This window comes from Tyto alba, unplaced genomic scaffold (genome assembly GCF_018691265.1).
Source record: "Tyto alba isolate M040663 unplaced genomic scaffold, T.alba_DEE_v4.0 Super-Scaffold_38, whole genome shotgun sequence".
NCBI classification, from domain to species: Eukaryota; Metazoa; Chordata; class Aves; order Strigiformes; family Tytonidae; genus Tyto; species Tyto alba.
This window is the reverse complement of record NW_024881313.1, coordinates 31,106,323-31,131,476: the sequence shown is the minus strand read 5'-3', so window position 1 is coordinate 31,131,476 and position 25,154 is coordinate 31,106,323. Positions and strand designations below refer to the sequence as shown.

The 25,154-nt window shown below is 37.0% G+C and overlaps 1 protein-coding gene across 1 annotated transcript in view; it reads right to left on the bottom strand.

Moving 5' to 3' along the window:
- The window catches only part of PTPRN2 (protein tyrosine phosphatase receptor type N2), a 664,155-nt gene that overhangs the window by 484,901 nt on the left and 154,100 nt on the right, over positions 1-25,154 (bottom strand). The window contains exon 3 of the mRNA XM_042802176.1: positions 11,764-11,877. Coding sequence (XP_042658110.1) covers positions 11,764-11,877 — 114 coding nt within the window. The remainder of the gene's footprint in view (positions 1-11,763; positions 11,878-25,154) is intronic.

Below are 25,154 nucleotides of genomic sequence, written 5' to 3'. Positions count from 1 at the left end.
GAAGACCACATTCCATTTTTATTTACTGACTGGTGGAATTACCTCACAGGTTAATAAGATGGTAGTAAGAAGCTTTCAGTGTCGATGAACATTTTAATTTTAAATTCAGTGTATTACTCTCTGAGCATTCACTGCCCTCTGCTCAAGCCTGTAGACAATGTCCAAACAAAGTTCACTTCAATGGAAGGAAAGGGAAGAATATTTTATCATCATCTCTCCCACACGTACGCAAACACATGCTAATGCCCAACCTTACAGAGTTTCCAATGAAGATTGGTGGCAAGGCCAGAGCTATAACTAAAAACGTAAGATAATGCATTTTCCTCCCTATGTAAGGGTGATTGACATATTCATTACAATTTCATTAGGTGGGGACTTTAACCCTCCTTCTATTTATAACTTGTTTCCAATTCATTTCTGACTTCCGTAAAAGCATTCATTATTCATAAATATTTTATGAAGTGTTTAGGTGAACAATTTTAAACTTAATGAATTTTTTAATCTCTGTTTCCTTTTCCACTGTGACTGGCCCAAGTCACATATAACTGACTTTAACAAATACTTTCAGTGTAAAGTGATACTTACTAAAATTAGTATACATATAGATTTTTTCTGAAATGAAAATAAACATAATAAGCCTAACAGGTTAGAAACTTATCCATGATGAATGTCAAATATTGTTTGAAGAATCTAAGTATTAGTCTTTAAAGAGGAAAAGTTCAAACCTTCCAAATTTTGCCTTTTTTAGAAGAAAAACTACATGAGATACCAGGAAGAGGTCCAAGGGGGTCACTTACCACAAGCACCAACCCTCCTCCTAGGTAAGAAGAAGTTGCTGGCACTGCATGAACACACTGTATGGAAAAAGAGCTTGTAGGAGCAGCAAGCAACCTGGAGGAGATGGAGGGGTTGGGAGCCTGACAGCGGGGATGCTGTCTAGAAACTATCCCAGCAAAAAGTGAAGCAAAGATTCAGGAGGGCTCCATAAGCCAAGCAACCAGCTCAGTGCTCTGCACAGGAACAAACTGCCAGAGTGCTGCTTCTGTGCACAGGTGAGAGGAAATGAGTAACAGCAGGGAGGCCTCATGGAAGCAGGGAAGTGCTGCAATTCCAGCTAACATTGGGGGAGCAGAAAAGGTAGGAGATGAAAGAAGATACCTTTTTGTTCTCGAATTATATCTTGCTTATATATTTACACTGCTGCTCAAATGGGAAAGCAGGAATTCTACAGAGACCAGACCTATCTCATGAAGAGTTGAAAGGAGAAAAGGTACATGGCTGAGCAAAATAACTGACCTTTTGATCATGTAGACTTTTGATTTAGGAGGGGTTTTTTATATTGTTTTGCAGTATTGGCACTCTGACATCTTGAATGTGACTATTAGCTATTAGAATGTGACTGAATAACTATAAACAGAATGAAAAGCTCAGTGTTTTGACACTATGCTGAATGTCACCAATTGTAACATTATCAGAAATGAACATAGTTTTTTTAAAGTCTACCTGGAAATACCTAAAACTCATCAAATTTTGAAAAAGCTGAGTTAGAGTGATAAAGTCTTTTCATTTACTTACTCTCCTGCTACTAAGGAAGGGATAGAGAGGGGAAGAAAGCATCTGTACTAAATGCATAAGCAACTCTCAGAACAATAGAGAAAAATAATACTGTCCAACTTAGTACTTAGATTCAAAAAATAGTTTATGAAAGAGGTAATGTGGCCCAAGGAGTGCCTCCTGACTTGCTTTCCTGGCATACTAAAAAATAATACAATAGAAATGATTCTAGTAGCCCATATTTGGTTACACACGGAGAATAGGCAGCAGTTCAAGGATGGTATTATCCCCCTCAGCAGCACTGTAACCACATCTAGATTACTGCGTTTATATTTTGACCCATTTCTTGAACTGGTGTTTGGTAAAAAATTGAGACCCTGGAGAAAGTCCAACAGAGGGTTACCAAGCTGATTGAGTCATGACCAGTAAGAAGAGATGGCACAGGATGCTTTTGTATTGTGAAAAAGTGGCTACAAGCGGACCTAAGCCACCACCAATGCAGCCTACAGCAGCATGGAGGGTAGCTGAAAAGCTAGTAGAGTCAAATTCTTCCTACTTTTGGCTGATGATAAAACAAGGGGGAAAAGCCACACGTTGTAGCTTGGGAGGAATACACTGGATGTGGCAAGAACCTCTTCTCTCAGGGGGTAGCCAAACAGATCAAACCTTGGGTAAATTGCAAAGAGTTTTAGAATTCCATTCCTTGGAGGTTTTCAAGACTCAAGCAGGCGATCTGATATAGTATCCAGTTGTCTTGCTCTTAGCCAGAGACTGAAATAGATAACCTCCAGAGGTCCATCTAGCCAGCACTTCTGTGATTCCTCTAAGCACCTGAACATTAATTATTTGACCTGCAGTCATTAAACCTTTCACATAAGGACAACACCAAAGGAAATTATGCAGTAACATATCCTAGTAATTTATCAGAAAGTCTTTTCCACTATAGACAGATATGTAATATTGCATATTGGTCATTTACCATGAAGGACATAAACTAATAGCACTCAGTGAGGACCAATGTGGAATATAAAGCTTGTGGAAAATACCCTGCCAAAACCTCTCACCTTGCAAATATAGCAATAAATGGCAACATATTAGCTCCTTGAATACAAAGGGAAAAAAAATTATTTGCGAAATACATATTGGTTGGAATATCTCAGCAAATCCACACTGCTTGGAAACTCCAAAAGCTGAGTAGACAAGACATCATACAGGCTGCTGTCAGTTTTAAGTCTTGCGATTGGGCTTGTATAGAAACAAACATGGGTCTCATCTGTGACTATGTGTGACCTTCCTTCCATTCCTTTACTCCCACAACTAATACAGACTTTTGTTCACCATGGTTGTTTCTTAACATTCCAGTACACCAGAGATATTCCAATGTATTACCATCTAGGCACTTACTGTGAGGGTAAAAAAAAAAAAGAAAAAACAAACAAACAAACAAACAAACAAACAAAAAAGAACAAAACAAACAAACACAGAACATAGTTAAATACAGCTCAGTGATTATGGAATTAAATTCTTAGCTAAGGCTAACATATCTTTATCATCTTTAGATCATTTTATGTTTTTAACATTTTAATTGTGAGATAAATTCAGCGAATCAGTGTGATGGTATCTGTAAGGGTAAGTAGCCAGATCTGGGACACTGACTGAAACCAGTTGCTGCTTATCAGCTGGCTGGAGCCTGATGAAAAAAAAAACCTACAGTCCTGCCCCTCCATTAATTGTGTTTTAACTCAATTCCTTTTTTTACAAAAAAAGTTTGTCAGCACCCTGAGCCCATGTGTCCAGTACAATCCTCTCAGCTCAGAATAGCACCTATACTATTTCCCTTGTACCACACGCTCTCCCCCCCTGCCTGACATCACACCTCCTGCACTTTTCTGCAGCACCCACGGCTCCTCTCCATGTGTCTCAGCCTTTTTGGCCTGTCAGCTGGGTATGACCAGTTTCAAAATACAAAAATCATGCATTGGCTGTAACTTATGTATGCAAGAGACAGCTGCTTCTAAACAAATGGGTAACAGCTGATTTTACCCCACCAGTGACACTAATGCCCTTTTGCTCCTCTACACAGCTAGTGATTTTCCAGAAAAGCATTTCATGATATTTATTGCACATTAAAATCTTGTCTGGTCAAATAGTGTTTAAACTGGGGACCGATTAAAAACTACTGGAAGGGAGCATGATAGCTGGACAGAGAGTGCTTCCATCTCTAACAGCACTTTTTTTATCAAACCAAGTAATAGAATAGTGAGTATGAAGGAGCATCTAAAGACGATGCTTTCTAGGAATGTATCAAAACAGAGGATGCTCACACAGGAATTTTGCCTCATCACAAAAGCAAAGGGAGCTACAACAAACTAAAAAGAACAAAAATGTAAGTTTCTAAAATATTACAGACTCAGCAGCCTCACACTTTCTTTCCGAGTCAGAGGTTTTGCATTGTGGGGTAGCTCATGGGTAAAATAAGGAAAAGAAAATCAATTATCTGACCATGCTAACAAAATCTGAGAACACTGCTTTCAAAAAAAAACACGCAAGCCCCAAAATGGGGTAAACAAAATGAACAAACAAATAAAAAAAAAGTAGTTTAATAGCTATATGTTTGACATAAGCTAAGTCAAGCAGAGGAAAAATATTCAAAGCCTTCCTACAAGGTTGGAGACACTTTAATTAAACATGCAGTCCAGGCCTGTGCAATACTTAACTAGAAACCAGACTGCAATAGGAATAAAAGACTAAAAATGGGGGGAAAGTCCTTTTTGCAATTTTAAGACTGTGAGAAGCTGCAAAAGAGAAACTGAGCAATGGACAAGTGTTGGAGGGAAAGTACGATTTTGTTACCATGAACTGCACTGTCTATCCATGACCATACACATATGTACAGGCAATACAAAACAGAAGGAGCAACTTGTGAAATACAGTGAGCATATGCTAAGAATCAGCATTAAAGAAAACGAAAGTCGAATTGAAAAGATTTAATGTCACCCAGCCTTTGCAGGAAACTGCTACATTTGTCAGGAGCATTCTGACAAAGCTGTGAGATAAAGACTGAAAACATCTTAAGTAAAAAAAGTGTGTGTATATATATATTTTTTTTCCTGTATATTAAAGGGAAAAAAGAACTCTTGTGGGAATTCACAGTGATTACAAAAACAACATAAAGCTTCAATCATGCCATTGTGTACAGTGAGGGACACAATCTACCTATTGAGGTTTTGTATGAATAAGATTAAAATCATGATTTTGAAAAGGTAAGCCTAAATATTTCAGAATTCAGAGTACCTATTATAAAGCTAAAAATATGTCAAACACTAGGTATCATTAAGAGTTGATATCTTAAAAGAACATGAGGCCATGCAGATAGAGGTAAAAGCTGTAGATAAGGAAATGCAATGAATATAGAAATAGAAAAGGAAAACACATTCCCTAGTAATAAACAAATAAGGAAGAAAACACTGGTAGTGCAATGATAAAAAACAGTCTTATGTTGAATATGTAAATGTGCTATAATTATAGATTAATGGTACAAAATGGCATAATTAGTTTTGATATGCTATATTGTTATTCACAGTTTCCAAAAGTAGAGGTATTAGAGAATACAGCAGCTAAAGAAGTAATCTCATGCTTGAATTGATATTTGCTGACATATCAAGTGTGGGAACAACTGATAATGAACTGCAATTTGATTGCTGCATGTTCAAGTATGTTTTAAAAACATATTATGTAGCCATATCACTTCAAGCCCAGTGTATGCCCAGTCTAATGGTCCCGTGGAAGGCATTAGTTTTTTAAAAGAATGAGCTGAGACTAAGAATGAAGTTCAGAGCAGCATGTGACATCAACAGGGCAGCATGTTAATGAATAACCCAAATACAAAGACTTTGCTGTTGAGCTTTTGCTCAGTCTAATGCTGAGAAGGCAGCCATCAAGAGGAAGCCTGGCAAGCTTGCTCAGTGAAGTCCAATGGAAACAAAAAAAGACATCTTTAGTTTCTTCCACAGAAAAAGGAAACAGAGACAGTCTCCAAAATTAAAAGACCAGAAAGATAATAAACTGTGGAAGAGCCTGCACAGAGAGCTTCACGGAAAAGACTAAGCATTAATGCAGAAGTTAAAATCCATGAAGAGCCAGAGAGACCTTCAAAACAAAGGAGACAGGCAAGAACTGATTGACAGCCTTTGATATTTGCATTATATTATCACTAATTTCTATGTTTCCTTTGGAAAAAAGAGCTGTAAAGATATCTGGGCCACAAATAATTTGATACATCCTGATCTCAGTTGGCAATTGTCACTGGTAGTTGACAGAAACATGACACAAAGGAGACACGTGGACCTTTTCTCCTTTCTATCAAACATTAGTTAATGTGATATTTTATCAAAAATGCAAGTAAAGCTCTGATTGATCATTCTTTTTAATTAAAAGAAATATGATGTTATTGGGATGAGACACATATTCCAGAAAAAGAAATATTCAAATGATGCAGAATTGAAAAACTTTACACAACAGTGTTATGGATGCAGATAAAACTAATATGCATTTTAAGAGTTTTCTTCTGTACTTTCTAATATCTTTCTCACAATACACAGAATCTGCTTTGCTCCTATAATAAATTTTTGTAATGCCAATACATTCTTCATGTATACCAATTTCCCAAAAAGAATATTTTTCACAAATGTCTTATATGGCAAAGAGTAAGTCAATGCCATATCAGATTATGTCTGGTAAACAGAGCAGCCATACAAGGAACCAAACAGAAAAGAAGCTATAGATTTTTGTTCAGTGCTGTGCAACATACAAGTGTTCAGAAAAGGATTATGAAGTGTATTCTTTCTGCTGCTTTATAAATAAAACTTTTTTCTTTCTCTGAAACACATTCTTAGTTTTCTGAAATTCTGTGTAGGTCTTTGAAGACCAAAAAACGTCAGTGGTGCTTTATCACTTTACAAAGGCAAGAATTTTTTGCAACCTTTTCAATGCATTATTGTCCACTGAGTCAAAAAGTTAAGGCAGCGTGACGGTGATACCAGGAGAAGGTAAATATGTCCAGTCCCGGCTGACTTCCTCCAGTGTAGCATGTCACGGGGTTTATGCTTCAATTCCTGGCTTCAGCAGCCATCTAGGAGAGGAATTTGCTCCATGCAAGCCGATGCCTGGTAAATTTGTTGTAAACACACTGTTCTTTTTAAGTTGGTTTTTTTTTTTTTTTTTTTTTTCCTAAGGGCCAAAAGAAGAGTTTGCCTTCATTTATATCAATATTTGAATTTAAAGAAAAACCTTCTTTCATCTACTTCCGGTTTCAGGTTTCTATATACCTCTATAATGATATGATAATCACCTTGCAAGTATGTGCAAGAACTGCATTATTCCTTTTAAGTTTATTTTACAACTGAGCTTATGAACGTTTACTTTCAAGTCTGTTACCTTCATTGCAGTAACAAATGATATTTTGCATTGAAAAATAGTCCTGACTGAAATATTTAGCAACACTTTTGTAATTCACAAGCTGTATGTGACAAGTCACATTCATTTCAATTTTCAAGTTAACTGATTGTAAATCATTTCAGCTTTTAAAACAAATTTGCTGTAGGAGTATAAAATTATTTCTAGCAAAGTTATATTAATCACCTTAAACTTAAGTGGTTAGAATTAATTTAGCACAAATATTTTTTTCTCCCTGTCAAGAGCTTCCTGAGTTGCAAAGAAAGCAAACAAGATGAAAAAAAGTGTTATTTTTTTCAAATAGTCTGTAAATCTGCTGCCTATTTCTACTGCCCATGAGCCTCTCCAGAGTACCTTGCTGACTTGAGCTAAATGAACTGAAAAGTGTATCATACTCTTCTGTTGATTCTCTTAATAACACTGTTGATATGTGAATACCTTAAGCAGGACTTTCTTCGTAACAGTGTGAAAGAAATTGCTTTCCTTGAAAGTAAGGTTTTGAACAAGAAGGCGTTATAGCAAAAATTAAGTAGCAACAAGCATACCCAGGAATCCTTTAGCAATGACTCCAAATTACATAAACAAAACAAAAAATATCTGATTTGTTTTTTAAATAGTCATGCTGCACAGTTCCTGCAGTACTGTGACAACAGCTGTAATTTAGTTACAATTTAAATAAAACAGAAGACAAAAGCTAATCTACTGATTATTGGTCTGACATGTTTTGTTTCTAATACACAGCGTCCTGTCAAACTGTGCTAGAAACAGTGTCCACAGGGCATACAACAAACACAAAAATATCACTTCTGGCTCAGGAGAACCATATGCCACCAAGCACATAACTCTGAGAAGGTACAAAGACTGCAAAATTCTTCTGTATGCTTGAACTTTGCTTACATTTTTCCCTTCATCAGGCACTCCCAGAAGCAGAATCTTAAGATGGGCACTTGTTGTGACCCTGAGCAAATACCCTTGTTCTGATGCCTTCAGGGAAGCGTGTCTTCCAGTCTCCATATCTGAGCTCTTTTGTCAAGTAGCACTCATTGCTACGGCAGCCTCACTTCCACAGAGTTAGTACCATGTTATCAGCTACTCTGAATCACTGGTTAGAAACTATTCCATGAAACAAATGTAAATCCCTTTTGGATTTACAAGTTGAGAAATATTACTGTGCTCTTTTGTTATTGCTTATGCTGAAATTTGAAGTACTATTTACGCATTTGTGCTTGAATTATAATGCACCATGATTAGTCCTCCTGTCTCTTTTTCCATGCTTCTAGTCTTATAGGTCAACCATCAATATGAAACTGTTTCCACAATCTTGCTAAGAATCCTAGTGATGTGATCACTTTGCCTTCACAATATTATTGCTGGGACAAGAAGAAAATAAAATATGTTATAATCTATTTAATCCATTTAAGTAAAAAAAGTATTTTGTGCATTTTAGCACAAACAGGGAAGTGCATGGATGATTCATCATTCTTGGTATATTCCAAGAAGTATCTTCTGCCAAGTTGGACAAGAAGACGTAAAAGACCAACCATAGGGATAAATAGTTCAATTTCCCTCAGGCACTACTCATTCACCCCTCTATGCTGATACTTCCTTCATTTCTCTTTTCCAGTGATTTAGTTCTATCTAAACAGCATCCTTTTAATTGTCCTGTCCACCAGGCAATGAGAAATACTTCAACTCCTCATAAATTATAAGTTATAGTGCTACCAACTCCAGAAAGTGATTCATCATGTTTCAGCGACTAAGAAGGGCTTTTCCCATATAGTCACACTTGTAGAAACTGAATCTTCAGAAAATCTTCTTTTGAAAGAATTGACTGACTCAAGGACAGTGAGAGTGAAAATGCCATGAACGAGTGTATTTGAATACTAGCAGATCATTTATTTGTAGAAAACTATCTAATATTCCATGGCATTCATTTCTACCATCAATCTACTAGTAGACCATATAGCCACAGACTCAGTGTGTAAAGGAAACATAAAAACTAAATCATTCTGAAACCTGAATTTTAGTCGAGGTCCTTTATTAAACAGATTATATCAGGTGTGTCACTCATCTAAGCCTCTGTTGTATGCTTCCCTCTTGTAGTAAACATTTTGAGCTGGGAGAATCACAAATGATATATGCTATTCATATCATGTTCCCCTTTGGTTTATAGCACTTGACCATACAATCTTCCACTTGGATCATGATTCAAATATAGGCATCACTTAGAAGTGATGAAGACATCAGGAAGAAAATAAAAAAGAAAAACCAAGTCACATTACAGAAATAAATAACTAAGAACCTAGAAAAGCACTCAATTTAATAAACTCAAAAATATCTGGTCCTTAAATGCATATATATCTAATGAAAATATAAAGTGTTCAATATAGATATTACTAAAAGTTTTGCTTATCATGGGACCTACTGTAGAGTCTTCCAGGAGAAAAGTCTCCTGCTGTTTACAAAAGGGAGATGCTGTCTCCTATCCTTTCCAGTGGAGATGGGCCTCACCAAGTGGAGCTAGCCAGTACTCTTTTGGAGAGGACAGAACAGGACATTAATACAGATAAAGGAAACAAGACCTCTGAAAAAATTAAGCCCTTTCTTGAGGTTACCTGACACATTTCTGTGGTCTTGACAATGTCTTGCTTATCTATACTGCAGAAATGGTCATGATGTTTTGCACACAATTTGCAGAAAAGCATTATCTGTGCAAGTGACCATCACAGCCAGAAAACATGACCTAAGGGCTGGATATATTACATCTGATAGCACTAGCAAGCAGCAGTGTCTTCTCTGAGCAACCTGATATCAGTAATCCATTAACCTGATAGCCCATATTGATTCTACTCCTTCCATGTTTCTGTTCTCACTAAACACTTCAGAATTTGCCAAGGATACTGAGAGTAAAAAAAAAAAAAAAGTTATTTTATCACATCAATCATTTGAACAAGAGCGGTCTAACGTTCTGTTATCTTTTACAGATATATTTAAGATTCTCTTCACTAGGATACCCACAGGCCACAGAAACTCCTTGCAAAAGTTTTATATCAGTTCAAAGCATATAAGCATTTGTGTATGCACCTCTAAATGTCATGAGTAAGAAAAGATAAAAGCAAAACTTCTTTCGTTCTCCACCATGGTTTCAATCTGTGCATTCCTTATCATTCTCTTGCTATGAAAAAGTATGGAGAAGTACAAATTTCTATGCCAAAGTTTCCTTAAAAAAGCATACTGCTATTTACTGCAACTGATATATCCAGGAAGGTGGGCTGCTGATAATACAGATCCTAGGAGGGGTTGGTTTATTGATCAGAGAAGCAATTAGTAGGGGGAGGTCACATCATTGCAGTTGAACTAACCCAAAAATCTTATGATAGTCAGGGAGATGGAGACAGGTAGGCAACTTTTCAGATGGCCTGGGGTATCCCATCAGCCCTTATGTGTGCCCCTGCGGAAGGGCACGGGTCTGCTGCAGGTCTCACCTTGAACACGCCTGTGGAGGAAGCTTTACATAGGACTTATCACCAATATTCAAGCAATGTAAACGAGTTCTGGCTGTCCATGCAAGCATGATCAATTTATATAATGTAGGTGTCTTGGTGGAGTGAAATTGACCCCCTTCTTTCCTATATTCAGAGAGTAGATACTGGCTTTTCCACTCATACAATGTCGCCCTGATGAAACGGTATTTTCATAAACTTGTTTGCATAATTTAGCCTTTAGAAAATAACAAGTGAAAGAGCCACAAGTACTATTCACACGTAACTGTTAATCAGTCAGGAGTTACTACGGTCAAGTTTTGCTGCATTTGCTTCATTTGGATGAGCTGCTGGACAGGAAATAAATCCTTGGAAATTTTTTGAATCATCTAAATCAGTGGTTTCCAAACTAAAAGTCCAGTCTCTTAATATAGTCATGATCTTCCAAGAAATCAATTTTTTCTCATAATTAATCTAGCATCATGTTAATACAGTATTACAAGTTTGTAGTTGAGATTGTAGCTGGAAAGTATTTAGGAACAAACACCCACACAGATGATGCATATGCAAAATTAACCATTCCAACAATCTTCTTGAAATATTTAGATTACAAAAACTTCTTGGTCCTGTGGCTGTCCACAGCTGAGGTTTATTTCATGTATTAGTACCCAAATAGTTTGTTCACTTTATTGGCTTTCATTTTATCCAAGCTTTGACTTTTAGTTCAAGTTATGCCATTCAGAAACTAGAACATCGTTTCCAACTCTGGAAAGGGCACAGAGATTAACTTCAGAAAGCTGGATAAAAATGAAAAGGAACAGAGTAGATGCAACTTGTAGTGAAATCAGAGCAGTTCTGTTTATCTGATTTCATTAGAAAGTTAAGAAGTATTTCTAGCTAACTGGAAGTAGTGTGTTTTCTGCCCATGCACCCTGAAACATGCTGTGGAGCAAAAGTATACATGGCAAATTATTTATCTGTCCTGCTGATTTATGCTTATGACACCAACATTCACAGATGATAAAATTTTACTGAATAGTCTGTCAGTCACTGACATGCACTATGTAGGGAAGAAGCACCTCTCCTGAAATTGCTTCACCAAGTCCTTGTTGCGGACTCAGTGAGTCAGAAGGCTTTTTACTTTTATAAAGTCTGCTCTACCAGAACTGAGACGCACTGTGTCTGAAAATTTCTGAAGACATCACCTTAGAGGGAGCACAATATAATTGCAACCCCCAGTGCAATGAACCTTACTCCAGAGTTCTTACTATACCTCTGTGTGAGAGCTTCTCCAGGATGATCCTTAGGTGCTGAAGAACAGCGGGTGAAATGTCATATTTATAGATGTCTGTTACTGGCACTCGTTGACATCTCCCAAATATTCCATCTGCAGGGGAGAGAAAAAGAAAAGGAAAAATATACATTTCAATTTCTGAGAGGAAGAAATGCATGATGAGATGCGCATTTCCAATGTATCCTAATTATATACTGAAGGAACCTTTTAAAAGACACTTTAAAAAGCTATCAAAGGACTACTGAAGTCATGAGACAGGGTATTTTCTATCAAAATAAATAAATACTGGAAAGAATATTAGTTGGAGGAAGATTCTATTGTACAAGTTATTCATACAGTTTATTTCATAAAGTAATTTCAGACTTCTGCCTCCCAAATCTTTTGATGTAAGACTTCTTTGCTGAGATTTCAGTGGGAAAAAAACTTAATGTTCAGTGCCTACTATGTCGCAGATGAAAAGTGCAGCATCCAGAACTATAAATATTGATTTGCAGAAACTATGAGGATTTGCTGAAACATTTTTAATGCAGGAGCTGTGTGTTAGGCATTGGTAAATGAGAACTGAATCTGTAATGGCTAGTAAAGGCTTATTTCAAGAAGTACCCTCTAATGAATGCAATAAAAGAAAGCTGCTCACAGAACAATGAGATATTAATGTGGCCTAATTTATTTAGCTCCATTCCATTTGTCTAAAATGACAGACTCTTCTCATCAATGTCTTTTCAAATCACACCTTCTAATTAATTTAGCTTCTTATTAGTCTTTATTTAGAGAATTGTTCATTTTGAGACAAGCTTCCTGTATATGTGTGGGAGGAACTGGGAGTTCAAACATTCAAATTACCTTTCTCTCTTTCACACAAAAGACTAATTCAGAGCCTAGGTGCTTCACATACAATCTGACCATCTGCAGTTCTAGGCCTCTGAGAAAGAAAGTGGGTTCATTTATGTTCAAAACAGTTCTCTTCTATATAGTAATCCAAAGGAAGCAATTTAAATGCAACAAGTTTAATTAGCAAAATATTCTACTGCAGTACTAGTTTTAATACAGTAATTACTTCTGCTCTGATATTACATCTATGCTCAAAAAGGACAGCTACATCAGATTAGCAGAAAATAACATAAGTATTAATTTGCAAATGTCCATTACTTTCTCTGATACTTCACAGGGCTAAAAGACTACAAATGAGAACTACTGGCCCAGCTGTTCACTAAATACAAATAATGGCATAAAAGAAAATAAACCAATCCAGGATGAAGAAAAAGGGGATTATTAGCCTTCACTGTTAAACACAAATACCTCATTGAAATTAGCCAACTTTTTCTTTCTTTGCCTTTCCAAACCTCCTGTCACTTAAAACTGCCAAATTAAGTTAATCCAAATTAAAAACTTACCTCCAAGTCTAATTTTGTTATTGGAAACTAGGTTTAATTTAGAAATTGCATACAGAGATCTGGTTTGGTTTTCTGCCACACAATGTATAAAGCAGCCTAACAGCAGATTAAAATTTTCATCTCTGTTTAAAAAACTGTTGCAGTTGGAAATAAGCAAAGTATATAAATATCAGTCACTTGTAAGTGGTTGGATAACAGGAATAAATAAGGTCCTGATTCAGAAAGGAATAGAAGGAACATTTCAGTGTTTAAGAAGATTGTTCAAAATGAAACATAACTTGAAATAGCCAGTTCTACTTTGGAATACCACCATTAATGGCTGCAAATAATTAGGACAAAATCTATGTTTATATAAACAACTAATACTCCATGATTATTTAAACATAGTGTACCTTAAAAATAATTACAATCCTATTGCAGAGTCCAGAAAAGCATACACATTCAGCAAGAACTAAAGATTTTGTATTAAGTATCATTTAAAGATATCTCCATGGATGCAAAAGCAAATTCATTCACAAACTCTAAAAGAGACCTAACCTTTTTTCCTAAAACCATAGTTTTTAGAAACCTTTAGCCTATTGCCTTTGAATAGAACAAAACCTATTTAAATTCTAAAATTAACAATTAGCACATGAGTCTGAGCTGCATTATACAATCTATCCAAAAACACTGGGGCTGCTTAGGGAGAAACTGCTAGTTACTTTGGCTTTTGTACTTGAAATATGGGCATAATAAGCTTTGAAGAGGTTGCAATCACAAATAGCACTCTGCTCCGCTAAAGGCAGTACTAGGACTGGAGAAGGAGTAGTATGCCCCAAGGAGCGGTTGGCAAATACCATCCCTAAAACACAGAGGGTCTTTATAGTGGGGATTACAGTTGGGCTGGAGTTGTGCAAACAGTAGATTTCATAGTTCATTTCAGTAGCTTTTTTTAAAATGTAGGAATTTTCCTAGGTTTTTCTATTTGTTTAGGGTTTTTTTTTTGGCTGAGGTTGGTTTGGTTGTTTTTGTTTTTTGTTTTTTTATTTTTTATTTGATTGCAAGGTTCCTGTGGCAAGATTTAAAACCTAAAAGATATAATTAAGCTTGAGTATTCCATTTCCAGGGTACCTTTTATTTAAACTTTCTTTTGTGTGTAAAAATAGGCAAGGGAGAGCCATTTTAGCAAAAATATTTGTAAAAGTTACCCCTCTTTTTCTTTCCAAGAAATCTCTTTGGCAGATGTGGCCCAAATTCAGAAATGGCTTTAGTCCAGCACAAACCTCATTTTCACTTAAATTACAGCTAATGTTTACGAACTGTCCAGCTTAGTCTGCCATAAACTATCCAAAACGACTGTGATCTTTGCAGTGAGTAAATACATGGTATGCCTTCCCAGGCCAACTGCACCCACCTCTGGCACAGAGCAATATGGGGCTGTTGCACTGTGTTGGTGTCCAAACACCCTGTTGGACACCCCCCCTTTGACCTCTAACAGCCTCCAACGAACGAATTGCCCAAAGCTTTCATGAAGCAAAGAGGAAAATGGAAAAGCTTCCAGATTTTACAGTAAATGTCCTACAGCAGAGGAAGTTCAAAGCACAAGTGATGCTTTAATAACAGCCATCTACTGTCTGCCCATAGCCGTTAAGAGTGTGTTCATACTGAACTTTGATTAAAATTGTATTCTGAGAAGGAACGTAATATGCAAAAGACATCTGCTCTCTACACATGCCCAGAATGAGGGAAGGCTGAGACAACTGATCAACATACACATATGGTTGCTATTAAAGAGCTATCATTTGCTAACTGTTAGCAAAAAGTAGTATCTGAAATTTCCATAGTAATATCTTGTAAGTTATACTTAGACCTGGAAACATCTGTGTTAACAGCATGGTAATGTTGATTTTTAGACGGCTTCTACATTTGTTTCCAAAGAAGAGACTAAAACAGAAGAATAATATACCCAAGGAGACAGTGAGATGCTTCTTTATGTATTTGGCTATTTTGCTATTAGGTTAATATTTGAGAAAAAATTCATGCCTAAATTTTTACAAACTGCTATTTAAAATCTTGAATTTTGACACAAATTTAATGTAACCCAGGTGCCCAGTAAGATCTCAAGTAGTGGCAGATGAACCTTTCTTATTAGAGACAACGCCCTGGAGCATGGTACATGTAGTTACACTGTATATTTATCAACTTCCAGTGAAAAATTATAACTGATAGATTAAACTGTAAACAAGTCTAAACACAAGTTCTGGGTCATTCGTGAGAGAGGGTTGGAAGCAAATGGAAAATTCCCATCTTAATTCATTATTATTGCCCATTTACCATGAATTGGTGGATATTTATGACCTCTATTACCTACTAAGGAAGGAAGAACCATGTTATATTCATGAGTGACATCTAGGTACTGAATTATGTAAAAGGAGAGCACAAAAAACTACAGTTTGAAACAGTTTTGAAGAGCTGATTGTGCCAGCATGTTCACTTGGTAAGGTAGATGGACATCACGTGCTTAAGAGGTACTGAAAAGTCTTTGGAAACTTGCACTGAGCGACCACCTTCACCTTGAAGGGAAGACTATTTGTGCACAGCTGATTCACTGAACTCCTTCTAACTAGTGTTTCCAAAAAAGAAAAACCAAAACAAAACAAAACAAAAAAAAAAAAAAAAAAAAAAAAAAAAAAAAAAAACAACAAAAAAAAAACAACAAAACAGTGTATAATAAGCTGTCCTTGGCTAGAGAAACATATCCTATCCTGGAACCACTAAGTATGGCTAATGTGACAACTGAAACTAAGATGTATACAAGACTTGATACAGTTTTGAATAACACCATCAAAAAAAAGAATGTGTTCTTGTTGAATGTATTCTGCTACTGAGCAAAGCTAAGAGGACTGGTAAAGACAGGGAAGTTTGTCTGCAGGCTGATGAAAGCTTGATAAATTTAAATTAAAAGACTGTGTTCTGCAGTAATTAATTATTTAGATCTACATGCAGTGAAATTTTCACATGGCAGTGACAAGTGACCTTTGCAAAGGAGCCTTCAGGCAGATGCTTTGAAGCATCCAGTTCTTCTGCTCTTCAAACTTTCTGCAGCATCTGGAAATCAAGTGGCTGTCCAGGCAGTGACAGTATTTGCATACTGTTGACCAATGCTTGCTTCCTTGCCCTAATTACATGATAATTATTAAAAACTTATGAAGTAGAGCTTTGTATAAAACATAAATTTTGCCCCATATTGCAGGCACTGTGCTTAGTTCCTGTGTTGTAATGCAAAACAAGAAGGTCTACAGACCCAGTGGTGTGTCAAATGGTATCTGTTGCCATCTTTGACGGTATCATTTGTGCTCTTGCAGTTAATCAGAGAACTTCCTTTAATGTTTCTACAGAGTTTTCAGTGAGAATCATTCTTCAGAAACTTAACCTTCTGTAAAAATAGGATTCCTTCTTCTCACTAAATACAGACATTACTTCACACTCCTTTCCCTAGCTATTGGTTTAAGGTGCTGTAAGGCCCAAGATTAGTCCAGGACTAACATAAGGCCAGTGCTTGATGTCTTTATAACCCAAGGTGAGAGCCTGAGTTGCCTACTGAAAAGATTAAATCATTTTCCAATGGGAAGCATAACATTTGCACCTCAAAAGTCTCAGGATACTGGACCTTCAAGGTCACAGATGTTAAATGTTTTAGAAAGTATGACAGAAGGTTTTACAGTATTTTACTCTCCTCTCCCTGCACTTTCTCTCCAGTAAGATGTTTGTTTTCAAAATTCTTTTCCAAAAAAAAAAAAAAAAGTTACAGTTCCTTGAAGGGGACACTGAGTTGCATACCAGGAGGCTTATTTAAGAAGACATAGTCCACAAACCCACATTCAACATTTACAAGCAAGCTCTTCAGCAGTATACTTTTAATATTCCATTTATTAAATAAGATTTGTTCATAATTTATACCTCTACTTTTAAATTCTCTTTACAAGTGGAGTAGGAATCATACAGAATGAGCAACAGTGGCTTCTAAAGTGTCATTTCTCACACAATGTTTTGAAAATACTACCCCAATGCGTTCAAACAGCCAACCTTACAAGTCTTACCACAGCAGTTCTTCAGAACAGCTGCTGCTTGCAGTCACGGTGAGCTGGCACCGCAAACCTGCAGCGCCCCACGGAGAAGGCAGCCTCCCTGGGAAGGGGGGGTGTGTGTGTCTCTAGTGTCTATCTCCCCGCGTTAAACTTTTAAAACCTCTTTTACTGTTTTATTTCGCGGGTCTCCATCCGGCCTCAGTAGGCCGCGGCCGTCCCCGTCTCGGAGCGGTAACAGCGGCACCTGGCGGCCAGGCCGAGCCCGCGCCCCCCGCTTCCCGCCCTGGCGCCCAGGCGCCCTTCCCCTCACCCGGCGGCGGGAGCCGGGCAGCTACAACCGCCCTCAGCCCGCCCTGCCCTTCCCGGTCCCAGTGGCTGGCAGGCACAATGCCGGGGAGAGGGTTGAAGCTAGCATATTTATTTCTAGAAGTAATGCATTATTAAGACGAGTAATCAAAGTCCACACAGATTGTTTTAAAAAAAGTGTATGTGGTGGTATTCTGCTTTTTCTAGTGTGAGGCACACATTATGCAATAAAAGGAAGTCCTCAACTGTTAATAAAACACAAAGCATACTTTTTTTGTAGATTTATGTTGTAGATTTAATAGAAACACTGTAAGAAGCAGAAAATAACCATGTAAGATGTTCTAAACTTGGGGAAAAAAATATCCAACAAGAAAAGACTATGCAGCAGATACAAACAGTCCAGTAAACACACTGTTCCTCAGCTACTAAATGAACTGCTGCGTGGAAGGCAAAGGTAACTTTGTACGACAGACCACTTAACAGTCCTATAAAAGGACTCTAATAAGAGTTCATGCCTTTCCTCACCTCTTCGGACATAGATATTTATGGAAAAAAGTGGATGGCCAGTCTGCTTTCAACCAAAGAAACCCGAACCCTAAAACCCCAGAATATTTCTGCTGATTGAAGTAATTGGATGGCATGTTGGTGATTATGAAATTTCCCATATTAAAAGATAAAAGTTCATATTAACAGCAACATTAGTTAGCTGTTGTGCAAACATTGTGATAGGGCTGGGATTTTCAAAGCTCCAAATCATCCCGAGGCACGTCTGAGAGAAATAATTCCTCTGGGGTTTACAGTCCCCTTGTCTCAAGGAGTAATTCTGAGAGCAAGTTCTGGAGGACTCTTTTTCCTTCATCAAAAAAAAAGATATAACCTTCAACAGAGGGGAAATATTTCAGGAACTATTTCTGTGCTAACCTGCTAATTTAAGTGGTGGATTGTACGGTCCCAAAATATTATGCACACTTTCACTTGAGAGGGTTTTAAGTTACAACAGAAATATGTAAATTGTAGAGAAAGTAACTAAAAAATCCTGCTCTCTCTCGAGTACAGCAAAAGGAGGGAAGGAAAGGGCCGTGAAAAACCTAGCTACAGTTTAACAAAGCAAGAGGAGAGCAGGCTCACCATGAAAAGAAGTGCTGCCTGCTTCCAAAAAGCCCCTAAGTTAAGTTATTCAGCTAAGAGAATGAGAGGTCCAGATTTCAATGCCTACTTTCTGCAATTCAGAGCACAGAAATGAACCTCAGTCTTAACGGGTCGTATGTAGGCCTCCCAAGCACAGAAATAATGGCCATGCCTTGGGAGGAAAGGGCAGAAGGGAGTTTAAGGAAAGGAAAAAGTAGAGATGAAAAGAAAGCATCTTAAATTTTTGCTGCTAGAGCTAATGTTCAAGTTGAATTATGCTTGAATAACTTGGTACTTCTTAGAGAACCAAACTTGAATTTTCTACAACATTGGTAACTATGTAGAATGAATCCTATGTTTTTGGCTCCATGATGAGGACAAGGGTGACAAAGCAGTGACTGAATCAACATCTTCCACATCCAAATGACCACTACAGTTTGTAAGCCACAGAAACCATCTACCTCTAATTTTCATCAGAGATTGATCCAGACCTGAGAAAACTTTTGAGGGAAAAAAGAAAAACAAACAAACAAACAAAAAACCCAAGAAGCTCTAGTTGTAATATATTAAGAGAACTTTTCTACGCAAAACTACATATTCGATATTAGCTATGGTGTCTCTAAAAAAAAAAAAAAAAAAAAAGAGCTTTCAATCAAAATCATCTGAACACCACCACCTTTTTTTTGTCAATACTGGTACTAAAAAGAAAAGGGAGAAAATACTTAAACATATAAATCCTCCTCCAAAAAGAAAAATACTTTAACTTCAAGTATAAGTAAAATATTAGTAGGCTTACAGTAAAGCTATCTCTTTAGCATATTTAGTCATTGGACTGCAAGATTAAAATGTAAATTTACACTTTACATTGCTATCTCATTAGTGAGAAATCTGAGCCATGTACCACCCCCCATCTAGAAAAAGCTATTTTTTTCCCAGAAGAAAAGACAGAATACTGCACCAAAGTCTGACCACATCATTACCGGAAAGATATGAATAAAATAGAGAAGTTCAGAGAAAAAGGAAAGAAAGGAGGTAGCCACATAGATCCTTAAGCATTGAACTATCTGGTTCTTTATGGGAAAAGACTAGAAGTTTATGCAACCTGGATGATCAATTATTTATGACATTATTGGGAGAAATGGAGTGAAAAGACAAAAATGAACACTCTGAATCAGAACAAGGTTCAAGCAGGGAGAAACTATTCTGAAGCTGTTCAACTCCCTCCTGGAAGAGTAATGGAGCTCCTATTGCTTGCACTGTTTAAAATTAAGCCAGAGCAATGAGGAATGATGAAACATGAACAATTCTTTTTCTTTCCTTTTCTTTTTTTTTTTTTTTTTTTAACTCAATATGCATTTATGAACAGAGGTTACTGGAGGGACTAGGAACTTATTTATGGAAGCAATGAGATGCAAATATACTAATGCTTATTTATGCACACTAATTTTCCAAGTATCACTGAGATGTACTTCAGTCACTTCAAGGATCCCCATTACATTTTCGGTTGGTGCCAAGAACCACTTTGGTGCTGGCAGTGTCTTCACTGTGTGATCAGACTGTAGCTGCTCTTGCATCTGTATTCCCAAGGCAAAAATAACTCTGCAAGGAAACATGTTCAGCAAAATGGATTTCTGCATTAATTTTCATTTTGTATTAAAAACAAAGCAGCGAAGGTTTTAACTTGTGCTGTCTAACTGCCAAGAGCTTATATTTTAAGAGTTAGTTACCAGTGGTTTGCAGGAGACAGTGTTCTCGTGAAAACATAACTAATGACCATTCCATTCATATTCATCAGATTCAGCACCTAATAGTTAGAGCAAACTTGGTGTATTTCTGACCTTTGCCAAACTTGAAGTTTTCTAGATCTTTGCAGGACAATATTTATTGAGACTGCAGATTACTTTTGTAATCTGAGCTACTGAATTTATTCCTAAATGGAATTGACTTCAGACATGCATGAAATTATAGTAATAAAGATCTCCATCTTGTTCCCTAGCTGCAAAATATTACAGAAATTATGGAAAATTATGTTATGCCAACCTGAACACATCAGCAGAAATTTTAAATGCATTCTTTTATGAAGGGGAGGGGAAAACCCTTATAAACTAGGATAACTTCACAGAGCACTGCACCCTGTGGACTGATTAAAATTGAACCTCTCTCAGAAATCTCTGCACCTTGTTTGAGTATGAAGTACCAGCATGCCTATAGAAACCATGGCACATCAAGCTGCCTCTGGCAGCTTACGCATGGGCACTGGAACAGCCGAGAACCTCACCTCAAACTTTGACAGAGGGATGCTAACAGTTTCTGCTGAACAGTCTGGAGAGTGGGAAAAATCTGACAGTTTTCAAGCAAACTGTGCTTTAAAATAGCTAAATATGATGTTACATACCTAGGACCACCTATCAGAAGCTGCGTTTGGAAAAGTTATTTCTATCAGAGTGAGTTAGAGGTCTGGAGGCAGTTGTGCCCCCGCTGTGTGAGGGAGCCTGGGCACCGCCCATAGCTTTGCTAATAGCAATAGGTGAAGGGCATGAGACATTACAGCCCTCCTTGCTTGGTTCAAAGCACAGCGTTCAGTCTGAGACAATACCAAAGCAAAAGCACTGAATAGGGTTTGTGGATATATGAATATGACAGCAATAAATTGGAATAAGGAGGTGATGTCATTCGGTACGCAGCATTGATGAGGTCAGTATGGGAATACAGAGTTCTGGTGTCCAAATTTTAAATTGAGTGATAAATTTTGGAAAGGACATTGAGAGAAGCAAAAGAGATTATCTGCAGGCTGGAAAAAGCCCTACAGTGAAATGCCTTTTTCATCACAGAACTCTTCAGAATAGAGGATGATCTTTTGTCTCTAAGTAAGCCTGCAGACAGATGAAAAGATATGAGAACAGAGATCTGGAACAGGCCTGGGAGCTGTTTCAGAAGTATTTAATTCTCCTCAGTTTTGTGTGTTACAGTTAATAACAACTTTTAAGATTTGCCGTGTCTGAAATTATGGTAAAAATGAGTCTGAAAAGCAAGATTTTTATGCTTTTGCAATGAGTGCAAAGACTCCTCAATGCACATGAAATGTGCAACCCCAAACTTGTTCCTGTCTTATTCATAGAATACATACAGCTCGCAGGAAATATGTAACATTTGAGCATACTTATAAGTTGTAATGAGCTTTTTAATATACAGTACACAATTAAAAGCCATTATTTAACTGGAGTTTGGGGGCAGAATTTATGCTGCTCACAGCTTAAGAGTCTCCTGCAATTTGAGTGGTTAAGTACAGAAGTTGTATACTCAGCACATGTACTTCTTAATAGAAGACAGAATAAATAAGAATAATTTTGAACAAAGTATTCATACAAAAAGAGAAAATAACAGTTCATCAAATATGCAAAATAAAAAAGCTTGAAAGCCAGGACTATGGGATCAGCAAAAAACACCACTGAAATAATATTTTACTAATGAACACCATACTCTATCTTTCTAAATTTCTCCCTCATACTATATTGCTTATGAAGTGTCAGATTCTTGCCTGAGATAGCAAAACTATACAAAAAGTAGTATATCTGTTTGTTGTCTCTTATACTCCAGCTGAACACTCTTCCAGGCAGAAACCATAACTTTTTTTTTGTATGTTTTGATAGAGCTAACAAAAAGGGTTACAATCCTAAGTGCAGACAAATGCCTCTACCCAATATCTATTATTCTGAAGCTTCTGCTGGATTACTGAAAATAACACATATTTAAATAATATTTCTGAATTTATAACACTTATTAGAGGAATAACTATTCACCCAGATCTCTGCACAAAGTCTATTTTTCTTAAACACGACACCTCAGATTTTCACTCCTCTGCCAGTGCTTTGCCATTCCTCAGTTATTCAACCAGCCCAACCTACACTTCCATTCTGGCCAACAGAAAGGTTTGTGAAGACCGAAGACCTCTCCAAAGGCAAAAATGTAAACAGAACTGTACAATAACGAATGAAAGCAAAAGGATAAAGCCAAATTTTAAAAGTGTGAGAAGAAAAAGCAATTGCAATCCTGAAAAAGCCACGACCTTTTATCCCTAGACACATTTCAGCTCTAATTTTCCAGTCAACAAAATCCTTCTCTGATGAAACATAATTTGGACATACTGAAACTAGAAAGATTTCCAAGACATGTACAGATATAAACAGTTTTTGACGCATCCTGACATTTTTGTTTCATCTACAATAGCATAGTCTCCCAAAGGCATCAACTAAAATAGTCAATTTTTATCTTTTAATCTAACTTCTGCATATCTAGTAACTGCAATAATTTCAGAGTGTATTGCATTTATTTCTTCAGCATCACTAAGAATAGGAGCCCGAGACAACTGTTAAGAATATTTGCTGCTATTTTCAGTGTTTACGAATGAACCATGTAGGAGTAGAACATCCCATTTCTCTCACATCTGGACCATCACCCTTTCAAATAAAAACTTTCACCCTAAAGTCAAGAAAGCACAGCCCAGAAAACAACCTGCAGATTTTAATAAATTCAAGATTTGAAAGGCTGCACACTAAGTCTTTTGCACAAACTTCATTTGCTGCAAAGTTCATATTCTGCCTAAACCACTGTCTGCTGTCATATTTGGTGCAACTTGTTATGGGTGGAAAGATAAGCAGCAGGGCAGCAAAAAGAGGAGGTTTATCTATGGCAGCTAATCTTCTCAATCAACAGCACTCAGCTCTGCTTAACAGCCGTTGCCAAGTAACAGGGACCAGCTTTTCTTATCGGCTTCATAATGTTTCATTGACTATTCAGACTAGAATAGAAAGCTGTGACACTCAGGGTTATAAGCAGCACAAAATGAAAATGGCATATTATGTGGTATGAAGAAGAGAAATCTTTTAGCCCTCACCTTATCTGGACAGTGACTGTTACTCTAAAAAAAATAAAATCATCTATCATTTTCTGCTCTGCTTATTTTAATATCACAAAACAAACAGAAAAATATATCTACATAAACAAGAGGGTTTTTTAACACTGTTGGCAGGTCCTCAGCAATTCACTGACATTACTGATACCTCTTATACAGAGGGACAAGGGTTGCACAGATCCCTATTACATTACTGAAAAGCAAGCATTCACTGCTTATTCTAAAGCTATTGCAGCAGCTTCAATGCATTGAGGGATGTCTTCTCACAGTAGGTGGGATATTCCTCAAACCTTGATAACAATGTCCAGAATAAGACAATCTATGCAAAACTGACAACATTACATTTCTTTAACAGTATTACTACTTCTCTCGCCTGCCTTCATCTCTGCACGGATTCTGATTTTCTGTTAGAATGTTGATACTGTTCGTGTACTGGAACAGGAGTAGCAAAGACTTATTGCACCTCCTCTGATTATGATTTTTAGCATAAACACCTTTTATGTTTGGTTACTAAAATTTAAATCTGGGGCCATCCAGAATACGATGAATTGCAACTGTCATTGTATTTTCATGTCATAATCAGTGTATACAAAATGACATCATTACCCGCCACAGGAAAAGTGGTAAATAAGAGAATATAGAGGCATTCACTGTATCAGAGAACCTAATGATATTCTGTTCAAATTGGAAAATAAATTCGTTTACCTTTTTTCCACCCCAAAGAATGACTAACCATACCCAAGTCAACATATCCAGAGAGCTGTGACCCTGCAAAGTTCTCTGATATATTTACACATGCCCAGAAAACGGAAGGAATATCCTACAACAAATTTTACAACTCAAACTCTGCCTCTCCCACAAAGTTCAGGTTTGGATTTAAGGCAAATATTTATCAGCATTTGAGGTTGCAAGTACTTCTGAAGGATGTCATGTTACCCAGTCTCTTTCCACTCAAACTCCAATGCAAGCAGTTACTTTTAAATACATGCCTAAATCTGCATTCATTTCAAGTCTCCCAGATGCTACTGGGAGTATTTCCATGCTTAAAAATAACTATTTGCTTAAGGAACAGTCTCTACCGCAGCCTCAGTGTTCCGTGGCTGTCTTGCTTTTCCAAAATTTTAGAAAAACCTAAAAAAAAATAAAAGCAGTTATAAAATGCTGCAATTATCATACCATACACTTCGGGATATTTTAAAGCTTTGCTGTAATGTGGAGCCCCTAGGATGAATATCATCTACTGAAGCAGAAACACACCTTTCTTTGGCACCAAAGTTTCCTACACAGATCTGATTCCAAAGTACTGATTATGCTTAGGTTGAAATGTCTTATGTGATCATGATGCAGTGTGATATGGCTACAGGCTCTCTTACACTTAGAATGGGATTGATGAATTTGTTTCACAACGGCATTATTGTTGGTCTCATAGCTTCTGAGAGATATTCCCAAAGATCACCACACTCTCACTAGTAAGCCTGCAGTTTTATCTAGACAATGTATTTAGATGAACTAGAGTATGGTTATGAACTTCTCCAGTTACTCATCTCTTTCCATTTTTCACCA